This window comes from Procambarus clarkii, chromosome 90 (genome assembly GCF_040958095.1).
Source record: "Procambarus clarkii isolate CNS0578487 chromosome 90, FALCON_Pclarkii_2.0, whole genome shotgun sequence".
NCBI lineage: Eukaryota > Metazoa > Arthropoda > Malacostraca > Decapoda > Cambaridae > Procambarus > Procambarus clarkii.
Window position 1 is genome coordinate 8,961,875 of NC_091239.1, and position 12,698 is coordinate 8,974,572.

A 12,698-nucleotide genomic window follows, 5' to 3' on the forward strand; every position below is an offset into this window, starting at 1 on the left:
GAGGAGAGCTGCAGAAAATAACCCTGATAATAGGGGGGAAATTAGTGATGCATTAACTACCCCCCCAAGCCACACACAAGTCCTGTGTGGACCAGGAACATTAACCAGGTAATAAGTCACCAGTATTGTACTGGTGACTTGTTGGAACCCCAAAATCCTACAGCCCTTAACATCTTCGCAAGACATAATACAAAATAAATGAGTGAACAGAGCTGCAAACTCATGAACATCATGGACCCAAAGGTCCATGATGTTTGTAAGTTTTGATGTTCCAAGGCTCCTCTTATGGTCATGTTTAAGTCTAACAGGGACCTACCTGGTCCCCAGTAGGCTTCTACATGACTCGCTAGGGACTGGCATGGATTGAATTCAATGGAGCTTGCCAGGCAGCAAGCATCAACCTAAGGATCTCTACCAGAAACCTCATTATTATTCTAATGTACAAACTTCTAGCTCAGTTTTCTTCAGGAAAAACAGACAATTAGAAACAAAAGTTATTGAAATTGTAATGAATAAAACAAAAGCAACAACTTACTACTATTAATAGTTTAGAATGATATAATATTCACTCACTAAGGCTGTAATGTTTGTGCGATGAGGGAAGAGAGATGTGAGGAGGGTTTGATGAGGTACATCTCCACCCCCAGTAACCAGCACTGCCTGCTGTTGCTTCATACCCCAACCACCACCAACATCTGTGAAACAATGTTACGTCAAGCAACAATATTATTAACTATATGTAAATTGTTAGCTTAACATTACCTTAACTTGCATTTCCATTGAAAAACTGTAAAAAAAAAAAAGTCCAAAAGTATAGATTAGGACTTGGGGGGAGCTGTTCACAAAGATCAATTGTTCATTAGTCAGATGTTCATAACTTGCTTGTTTGTAAGTTAGAGACCTCCTGTAGTCAAATTTTATATGAACAGCTGTCTGGGCAAGTGCTGATTTAGTATGTTGACCAGACCACACACTAGAAGGTGAAGGGATAACGACGTTTCGGTCCATCCCGGACCATTCTCAAGTCGATTGTGTTTATCACCTTCTAGTGTGTGGTCTGGTCAACATACTTTAGCCACGTTATTGTGACTCATTGCCTGAGCTGATTTAGTATCGTTATTTTCCATGTAAACACTACTAAAACCTAGGTAACTAAAACCTAGGTTTAGACAAGTCTAAAACATTATCAATATGTTGAGTACTGTATATCAGTCAGTATACTCAATGATAAGGAATATTTCATCATTAGCATACCTAATAATGTAGTCATTGGATATTCTAGGCATGGAATTTAATAGTGCACTGATTGCTACATAAAATGAGGCAGAACCAAGGATGCTAATACAATGAGCTAATTATGCAACAAATGTTACATTTCTAAGGTAACACATTTGTTAGATGCTGTTACCTGGGAACAGTAAGCAGTAACTTATGAATGGGGGCAACAAGAAGTTTGTGAGAATACAAAATGGCAGATCTTGGATTTTAAATTAGCACTTTGGTTTATCATACGGTTTTCCATAGTCAGAGTCTGGAAGCTTGTAGACTTATTGCGGTCAACACAGGCCAATTACTGATGAACTTCCCCAGGATGCAACCCACAACAGTTGCCTAACTCCCAACTGTCTCCCATCCTGGGACTGAACCCCGGATCCTCAATTATGAGTTAGTTTAGTTTAGTTCATTTATTATGCACCACACCCATCTTGTGGGGCGGTAGTGGAAAGGGTTACAGAGGCACATAATGGGCTCAGGGACTGAACCCCACAATTCATTTAGCTAAACAAGTTACAATCTTGATGAGCTAGTTACAAAATTAAATATAAGTCGTCACATCAACATAGCTGAGCACATGGGCCTCATAGCTCTGAGTTGTTTTAAATGTGCTTTCTGGCAGTCATCTCATTCTGAACTGAGTCTTCTCTAGTATCTCACTTGTACCAATAAGGCCTGACAGGGAAAGCTATATAAAAGATCTAGCTGTGTGGGTGTAAACTATTAACCAAGCCTGACTAAGCACAGGCTGACCTGGAGCCAGGAGATTTTTGCTTTAGGGAGAAACAGTGATATAGATCACAATGCACTTGATCAAACAACTGCAACAGCTGCATTTGCTTATTAAATGAGAGTAACAGCAGCCAGACAAGAAATGAAAATAGCTCTTACAATTTTCAGCAACATAACCTTCAAGTAATATACTAAATTAATATCAGATTATCACTAAAGGTCTATCATTCCTCAATAATTTAACACATTATATTTAAAATCTTACACCATCTAATTCAAAATACACATAAATGAGCGGAAAATTTATATCCTACACTATTATTTATCCTTTTTATACATAAAGTAAAGAATGGCCTACTGTACATCATTTGTCCTAGCAATACTTTACAGCATTCTGAAATATAAAACATATACCTGAAGTCCAGTAGGCCTGTTTTGGTTGTGAGCCATTTCTTGCAAGAAGTGATATTTTCTCCAGAATTGTTGGAATCTGACTCACTTCCGTTACACGAATCAAAGTAAAGTTGTGAGGCCGACTATTGTGCGTAACTAACAGATGCCCAACTTCAAGTACTGAAGGTATCGATTTTAATTTGGCCTTCGATAATGCGGAATCTCTGAAAAACAATGATTTAATTTAATATCAACAATGCCTCTTGGAACAAAATAATTTGGCTGCTCTCTAAAGTACTCTTCGCTGTGTCCACTGGATGGGACGACACACTGGCACCAGTACCACAGGGATGTTTCCAAGCAGTCCTTAAAGGTGTCATTAACAAGTTGACAACAGCACGCTTCATCTGTAGTACATTGTTGATTTCTCATGTAGCCATGTGTGTCTACCAGTGATACACTTATAAAGACATACCATTCCTATCACTGTAATAGCAATATCAAACACCCAGAAATAAACATCGATGTTTGAACAGCATTAGAACCACTTGTGCGTACCACCAGTGGACACCAGCTGCAGCATGAAAACCTTGCACTGTACCACCTATGGAAAATGGAAATGACGAACATGTTAAAGGCTGCTAGGGAGTTATTGAGGAATACTTAATCCATCCCAGAATGTCTGGTAGAGGTCCCTTCATGAAAACTGAAAGAACTTCTGAAACATTCCTTGGCATCACAAGCAACCATCAGAGGAGGGCTCTCACTGTAGAGTGCTCTATGACTACCTTAACACACTTAAGGAATGCACAGAGAAATAGCTGTTAAAGTTCAACCCCTCAACAATTGCAAGAAATTGAAAATGAAAAATGACTTGGGGGAGATAATTTCAGTACTAACACTGGATGTGCACACAAACAGAACAACAATGGTAGCTTATGTGAAGCTGGCAAGCATGAGAATTTATTTGTTATTTACTTATACTGTATATGCAATAGCTCTTACATTCTTGTACAGCCACTAGCACACAGCGTTTCGGGCAAGTCCTTAATCCTAATTTTCCCTGGAATACGAATTTCCCAGAATCATTTAACAACCAGGTACCCATTCACTGCTGGATGAATGTAGGCTACAATTAAGGATTAGCACCTAGTAAATCCTCCCCGGCCAGGATACAAGGCCAGGCTAAAGAGCTTGCGAAGTTGCAAGCGAGTGTTTCACCACTATGCCACAGAGACTGCTAATGCTATCTGAAATCCTAAACAAGTTATTTCGTCAAAATATTTCCTACAAGCAATGATCAACAGGAAATTCACTTCCAAATATTGTTTAATAATTAGTCAGTTGACTAACCTAGTGGTTACCCCAATCCACCTCAAAGAGCCAAAGCTCAACCCCTGCAAGCACAACTAGGTGAATACAAGTGTCAGGACGAGCCATGGTGCCAGAAGTGCCTAGAGACTCGACCTAACTTTCTTCCCCAGCTCTAGGGTAACTACCGAGAGGCATTGCCCAGAAATCTGTGTTCAAAGGCATAAAAATATGAGAATTTCACAAACTCAATATTTACTTTCTACTTCAACTAAAATACATATGATTCACTTTTATTACCCTTAACTAAGAACTACATAACTTACATTAGGGTAACTCTTATAAAATAAAATTAATATACAGTATACTATATAATAAGCAGAACAAGGCATAAAATATTTTGTAAAACTATTTCCGTAGAGGCATTTATACCATTTGACTGGTTTGAATCCTTCAGCCATTAACAAGGATCTGTACCAACTCAAGCCCATACGTACAGTAAGCTGATATATGGTGAAGGAAGGCAGTGTGAGAGAGGACAGGAGTCGTGTTCACGCTCGGCTGACAGGGATTTCAGTCCTTCCAATAGCTTTGGATCAGAGCCATTAACCCAAGTATATACAACATCAATTGGGAGACCACTGGACAGTCTGTAAACAAATATTTATCAAACTTTCTCCATCTTGCTGTTTTGTTATTTCTCGTGCATTTAAAAATTAACTTACATCATTTAGTTCAAATCCTATACAGTCAAGTGTGTCTCATGTCTAACAAAACCACACTAAATATTATACAAATATATTTGACATCAACTTACATACTATTATACATCAAAGTTTTTTAAATGCTACTACTATTTATCAATTTATTCACACTATCTCTCCAACAGAAGGAACAAAGACAATGGCAAATACTACAGGAATGAAGTGCCAGGCACAATTTTTTTATATACTACTGTACACCTAATTTATGTTGTTCTCAAAACTTAGGTTTCTAGATATCTTGAATATATAGCAATTATATATTGAACAAAGGGGGCTCCTTTATACTGGTGACTTGCATCAAGAGAGAGAGAGAGAGAGAGAGAGAGAGAGAGAGAGAGAGAGAGAGAGAGAGAGAGAGAGAGAGAGAGAGAGAGAGAGAGAGAGCGAGAGAGAGAGAGAGAGCGAGAGAGAGAGAGAGAGAGAGAGAGAGAGAGAGAGAGCGAGAGAGAGAGAGAGAGCGAGAGAGAGAGAGCGCGAGCGAGAGAGCGCGAGCGAGAGAGCGCGAGCGAGAGAGAGAGAGAGAGAGAGAGAGAGAGAGAGAGAGAGAGAGAGAGAGAGAGAGAGAGAGAGAGAGAGAGAGAGAGAGAGAGAGAGAGAGAGAGAGAGAGAGAGTCACTGTGATTAAAGTGATGCTTACACTGGCCACATTTAGGCAGGTTACCTGTGCAGTGGTAATGCTTAACGTAAATGCCAGTTGCTGGTGATTGGTAAAAGAAAAACAATCAAAGGCCATAGCAAGGAGTAAAGTCTCAACCTGGTATTTAACCCCTACTGATTTGCATGCATCTTTGTCTAAGCACAAAACAAAGCAATTTTCCTTAACCAAGGGGAGGAGGAAGGAACTAATGAAAGGAGGGAGTGAGGAACAAAGGGGAGGAGTGAGGAACAAAGGGGAGGAGTGAGGAACAAAGGGGAGGAGTGAGGAACAAAGAGGAGGAGTGAGGAACCAAGGAGAGGAGTGAGGAACCAAGGGGAGGAGTGAGGAACCAAGGGGAGGAGTGAGGAACAAAGGGGAGGAGTGAGGAACAAAGAGGAGGAAGAAGCAGCCAAGGGGCTTAGGGAGGGAAGGGAATTATCAGGGGGGGAAAGTGCCAAGCCATTATGGTATCCAACACTCATGATCCCGACCATCAGACACTGTAGATGAAGAATTATATGGATGAAGAATTTAGAAGATTAACTATAAAATCATCAAAAATAACTTACTTTTCTAATAGATTTTCATTTTTTATGTTGTCGGTAAAAATATTCAGAGATCTATCAACGGCAAGATTAACTTCATCCTGGGAAGAACAAATATAAATAAATTATTTAATATAATATTGAATACACAATTTTCTATCCATCATTATGTGTATGAAAAATGTTCATATTATATATATTATATATACAGTATATGTATGTCGTACCTAATAGCCAGAACTCACTTCTCAGCCTACTATGCGAGGCCCGATTTGCCTAATAAGCCAAGTTTTACTGAATTAATATATTTTCTCTAATTTTTTTCTTATGAAATGATAAAGCTACCCATTTCATTATGTATGAGGTCAATTTTTTTTTATTGGAGTTAAAATTAACGTAGATATATGACCGAACCTAACCAACCCTACCTAACCTAACCTATCTTTATAGGTTAGGTTAGGTTAGGTAGCCGAAAACGTTAGGTTAAGTTAGGTTAGGTTAGGTTAGGTTAGGTAGGTTAGGTTGTCGAAAAAACATTAATTCATGAAAACTAGGCTTATTAGGCAAATCGGGCCTTGCATAGTAGGTTGAGAAGTGAGTTCTGGCTACTAGGTACGACATATATATATATTTTATATATATATATATATATATATATATATATATATATATATATATATATATATATATATATATATATATATATCTGTTGATCTATTAGAAATGGATCTAAGTTATATAGACCACTGCTAATATTCAAATTACTTTCTTTGGTGATCTGTATCAAAGCAGATTCAATTATGTTTCTGTTATAGGTGCTTTTACAATTTGTTATTGAAGAAGCACTCTCCCAATCAATTTGGTGAGCTTTTTCTGACAAATGCACAAACAAAGCATTAGACAATTGGCCATGTCTTAGAGTATTTATGTTGCGATATTCTACATTTTAAATCTTTAGATGTTTGCCCGACATAGAACTTATTACATTCCTTACAAGGTATTTTATAAATGACGCAATTATCACTATGAGGGCTGTTCCTTACTAATAGCTTACCAACAGTGTTTTCGTAGCTAAACATTACATCTATATTAAAAAGTTTCAAGGCCTTGACAATATTCTCAAACCCAGAGAAATATGGTAAACATAACACATTCTTTGGGCGAATCCTTTCACTGCATACATTATTATAATATGTACGACGAGCTTTGTTACGACAAACTTCAAAAAAATTCAGTGGGTAACAAAGCTTAAGACCAATCGAATCAATATTCTTAAATTCTTCATCTAAGAATTCTGGACTCACAACTCGAAGAGCTCTTAGATACATTGAAGAAAAAATTGACTTTTTTACATTGTATTTATGCCCTGAAAAATAATGAACATAAGATAAATTGTTCGTAGGTTTTCTGTAAACACTAAACTTTAATGAAGAGTTTTCCCTATGAATAAGCACATCTAAGAATGGCAAACATTTATCAATTTCAGTCTCCATAGTAAATTTTATGGAGGTGACTTGGTCATAAAGTTTGGCTACAAATTCGTCTGTGTTTCATTTTTCCTCCGTGGTCTGACATTGTCATATATATATATATATATATATATATATATATATATATATATATATATATATATATATATATATATATATATATATATAATATATATAATATATAATATATAATATATATATATTTATAATTATTTTACTGTATAAATAATGAAAGCTTGACATCCATATCAAGCAAGTTTTCCAATCAATCAACATACAAGCAACCTGGGCCTGACAAAACAGGTCAGGTGAATGGGAACGTAATTCACCAGAATTTATCTCAGGAGTGTACACACACACCCCAGTTTGAGACCCCCCCCCCCCCTTGCATTAAGATAATGCAGTCAGGTTATCTTGAGGGTTATCCCGCAGCCTGATCCTTGACCAGGCCTCCTTTTTTTGCAGTCAGGTAACATCTATGCTCAATGGGGAAATTTTCTTTACCATTATGATAATGAGTAAGTGCTTAGTCTCACTAGACCTATTAAACAATATTCAAAGGCAGGATATGCTGATTCCTAACACCATAATGATATAATGGTCTGAAAAGTTTCATGTGCATTGATGGCTCATGGAGTAACCATGACAGATGACAGGGGTTTAGCATTACAGTGAATAGCAGCATTTGCATACCTACTTTAATATACAGTATTATATATCACCAGAATGACTACAACTTAAGCCTAGTAAACTCTTTCCTAAACTCATAACTATAAATACATACTCTACATTATTAGATAGAGATCCATGGGGAATAGAGTTCATTGCATGAGGGAATAAAATAGTATCAAGATCAAGTAAGTAATTACTGTATCAAAAGAAGACACCAAACCAGGAAGGCTATGTAGCACTGTATCAAGTTCAAACTACTCTTGCTCAATAAAATCTCAAGAATATGATGAATATATGAAATAAGAATGCTGTATATGGATGAAAGATGGGACTAAACCCGCATACCAGAATACCCGTGACCCATGCACTACCGACTGGGCCATGATGGGTCGTGTGTGTGTGTGTTTGGGATGTTCAAGGTTTGCAGGTTTGCTATCATATGGCCTCAATATTTTCTCAAACTATTTTTTTTATATCCCCTCATTAGTGTTTCCTCAGAAAGCATTGACTGTGGCAATGTACCAGAGGACTGGAAAAGAGCAGTGACTATTATTCTAAACAAATGTGAATATGATAAGTAAGAATTATATTGGCATTAATTTATTCAAGTGCAGTTGAAGGGCTAAAAAATAATTTTTGGTGTGGGTTATGGCTTGCATTAAAATTATACAGTGTAATTACATTTACTGAATATTTCACATGTAAATATTGGTACAGCAGATATACTAGACTTACCAGCCAATGGGCACACCAGAAGCCGATGGCAAAAACTGAGAAGAAGATTGTTAAAACTACAGCTACCAGTGGAGGAGGGTGTGTCAAAACGGCATCCAGAATCCTTTTCTGAAACCATTTGCCGAGTCCACGCATTCTACAATCTTATCACTCCCTTAATTCCACCATTACTTCACCCTAAAAGGAAAAATACATATAACAGTCCTATATAAGGCCAATGTATTAATATTCATTTTCATCATTTTAATAAGGTACAGTAGTACCTAGTTTTTTCTCATATACTGTACAAGAGTGCATGTTGATGGTGAGCAAATCAGGAGTGTAGCATAGATATCTTCTAATAATTTGCACATTGAAGATTTTATGGCAATATGGGCGATTTCAGAATAGATGAATAATAGCACTTGGTTGGAGTAAGGTTTCTGATGTAGTGTGCAACAAGACATTTAAAAGAAATTGCATGTGGATAAGGGAGATCAGAATTTTGTTTCCTAATCTATAATGCTGATGAAACACCTTTTGTGGTGAAGTAGGTCAAGTAGAACACTTGCTAGCAGACTAGAGGTTACTGTGCCAGATTGCTCATTTAGACTAAAATCTTTACTTGTAAAACTGCAGGGTCAAGATTAAACACTGCATGCACTGACTTTCTCTGCTCTACTGTACAGTAACCATGACTGGATCATTTGAGAGTATTTTTGGAGTAGTTTTATGAGCATTTTTGTAAGAGATAAAATGTGTTCTAAATATATCTATGCGAGAAAGAGATTAAGCAAATAATATACAGTATTGGCATTACTGCTGTTGGGTAATGCTCCAGCATATCTTGATGTAAATGCAGTAGATTAAAATCGGTGAATGGCAAAATTATGTACATGCCTCACATCCAGCCTATGGATCAGAAAGCAATTTTTATTGTTAAGAGATTGCATGGAAAGAGAGAAGCCAAGTAAAAGAAAACCTAATAAAATGCACAATATGAGATGCCATTTACAACTGGCAAAAAGCTTGAGGCTTGCTTAATCCTTGGGCAGCGGCTTTGTAAAAATGACCATACCCGCCGATGCGCAAACAAATTAAAAAAATAATCTTTCATTATAAAATTATTCATTTGTACACAAAATGTAAGAAAAAGACGAAAATAAGTGAATATTTATTGTTTCATTGGGTGGAAGCATTCTGAAAGGTTGCATAGTGACTGTCTGGTGTCTGTCAATGCCTCGTGCTCCACTTTGCCGACGCTTCATGTGTTATCATCCGATGCTTCACCACTTGTTTCTCTTTATTTACAAGAGTATGTGTGTTGAATAGCTTGATAAATTAAATAATTGACATAACACATGATAATGCTTCAAGTGATGATTGGTTTACCTGGTATACTCCATTACAACCAGAATAGAGTAGTGAAAACATTTGAACATAATATTCAATGGTGTTGGGTTCTGGGCAATGACATATGACCTAAATGACACAATATGGGTGAGAGTATAGATTGAAACAAAGGGGTAAGCCACTAATGCACACCCCACAAATGATAATTGTAATATGATAATAACTGCATTCACCTAATAACTAATGAGCAATAGGATTTACTAGCAATTAATGAGCAGGACTTTTTCAAGGGTCAAGATAAACTCCATTACAACCACATAGACCTATTATATCCTTATTTGCATATTTTGTGTAAAACCCAGACAATATTTTTTAAATCGTCAAATGATGACAACTGCATTACCCATGAATTAACACATGACGATGAGCTTTGCCTAAGGATTAAGAAAACTACCTTGCAAAAACCCCGAAACAAGTTTAAAAAGCTGAAAATACATACAAGTGACAACACAACCGCTCACTATGAATGCCGGGGTTAACTAAGCCTTCTAGCTGTGGGGTTTCAGAAGGAAACGTTGTCCCTGACATCACATTCATGGTACATGACATCACAGTGTCCACTTTGTTCTAGTGGACACTGTGTTGTCATGGACCCGCCACATACTTCTGTCTCAAATGTCACCCACAAGACTATCCTCCTTTTTCCCCCATAAGTATGCGACGCCTCGAGCAGGGCACCGCATACTTTTGACAAATACTGTATGTAAAAGGTAAGACATATCTTTTAGACAGAGAGATGACAAACGTAAGCAAACCGACAAACTCGGAAGAAAACACAGAAGAAGGAACTTGTTCCTGAAAAATTATGTGTTATCATTTATAGGGTAAGGTAAACAAAAAATAAAAAAGTCAGCTAGCCTTCACACCACTTAACATGTTAATCACCTCATACATCAGTCAACATGTCATCCTACACAAGTTGTCACCTCCACACACGAGTGACCATACCACCCTATTCTCCCTACACAAGTCAACATAGCACCCCCCAACAGTCTCCAAATTTCTCTTTATTTGCACAATTTACGTGAAGGTCTCTTCACCTGACGAGTACACAGGTGGTGTTGCATGGAGGCGCGCCACTCATCAGCGTATAATAGGCATTGTCCCCCGAAAAGTCCCGGACTTGCTGTGGGAACCTCTGGCTCCGTTGGTTGTTTTGGTAGTGTAAAGAGATCGCTTCTCTTGCCATTATAAAACTTTCGTTTTCTTTGGTGCAAACACGCGTTTCTTTTCTCACGCTTTATATATATTTATACTATTTACTTATTTATTTATATAGAAAAAGGTTTATTGGATTGTCAGAGTATATAGCATTGGTGTTTGTTGCATTCTTGCAAAGCCACTATCACGCATAGCATTTCAGGCGGGTCCTTATCGCAACAGATAAAAGAGCAATTACCAAGGTACATTGTAACAGAATTTTGTAACTACAACAAAAATGTATTGAATTGATTATACTGGCGATGTTGCATATCTTAAGTACTAAAATTGGGTGAGTGAGTAGCATAAGATACAGTGCGAGTTTAAAGCACAATGTAGGGAAACTATGAGGAGGTAATTAGGTATTTTCTGGTCTTACTTTTGAATAAAACATAGATTTGACTGTTTTTTTTAATTCATTAGGGAGTGAGATCCATAGACTGGGGTCCTTTTATTGGCGTGGAGTGTTTGCACAGATTTAGTCTAACGTACTCTAGGGATATCGAAGAAATATATAATTTTGATGTGGTGTTCATGGGTTCTATTACAATCAAGGAAGAGTTTCAGATCAGGAATAGCATTTAGGAACAAAGTTTTGTACATGTAAATAGCATACGACAATGTGTGGGTCGAGTTTATATTTAGGGATTTAAACAGAGGGACTGTGCGTTGTCTGAAGACCGTTTGTTAATAGTTCTGATAGCAGATTGTTGATGGGGTTGAGGTAATTTGCAGTGGTTGAACCCCATGCACAGATACCATATGTAAGTTAGGGATAGATTAGTAATACAATGAGAGGAGAGCAGAGTGGGGAACATTAATATCCGATTTTACAGAATATACCGTAAATTTGTGAAACTTTATTGGCTATGTGCTGTGTTTGGGTGCTGTCTCTTATCTATGTATAGGCCAAGGAACATTCCATCATTTTTATTGCTAATGTTATCATTGTCTATCTGAAGTTGAATTTGGTCTGATGATTTACTTACAGATAAAATGTAGTAGACATTTTTTGTTTATTGCGAGTTTGTTGGTCGACATCCATGAGTGGATTTTTTTTTAATTCGTAATTAACAATATTATTTAGTGTGGAAAGGTTGGGATCTGAATGGATGACGGTAGTATCGTCAGCAAATAGTGTAGATTAAAGAACGTGAGAGACATTTGGCAAATTATTAATGGACATAAGAAATTGGAGAGGTTCTAAGATGATGCCCTGTGGCACCCCTTATAACTTATAACCTCCCATTATTGAAGGGGGAGGCTATAACATAAGAACAAAGGCAACTGCAGAAGGCCTATTGGCCCATACGAGGCAGCTCCTATTTATAACCACCCAATCCCACTCATATACATGTCCAACCCATGCTTGAAACAATCGAGGGACCCCACCTCCACAATGTTACGCGGCAATTGGTTCCACAAATCAACAACCCTGTTACTGAACCAGTATTTACCCAAGTCTTTCCTAAATCTAAACTTATCCAATTTATACCCATTGTTTCGTGTTCTGTCTTGTGTTGATACTTTTAATACCCTATTAATATCCCCT

The 12,698-nt window shown here is 37.2% G+C and overlaps 1 protein-coding gene across 1 annotated transcript in view; it reads right to left on the reverse strand.

The window, feature by feature from the left end:
- Positions 1-11,121, reverse strand: part of Gnptab (N-acetylglucosamine-1-phosphate transferase subunits alpha and beta) — a 29,581-nt gene extending 18,460 nt beyond the window's left edge. The window contains exons 1-6 of the mRNA XM_045728080.2: positions 10,987-11,121; positions 8,555-8,731; positions 5,682-5,758; positions 4,209-4,361; positions 2,422-2,624; positions 574-695 (exon numbers count right to left, since the gene is read on the reverse strand). Of these exons, the coding sequence (XP_045584036.2) occupies positions 574-695; positions 2,422-2,624; positions 4,209-4,361; positions 5,682-5,758; positions 8,555-8,689 (690 nt within the window). The 5' untranslated portion in view covers positions 8,690-8,731; positions 10,987-11,121. The remainder of the gene's footprint in view (positions 1-573; positions 696-2,421; positions 2,625-4,208; positions 4,362-5,681; positions 5,759-8,554; positions 8,732-10,986) is intronic.
- Between the last annotated feature and the right edge of the window lie 1,577 nt (positions 11,122-12,698).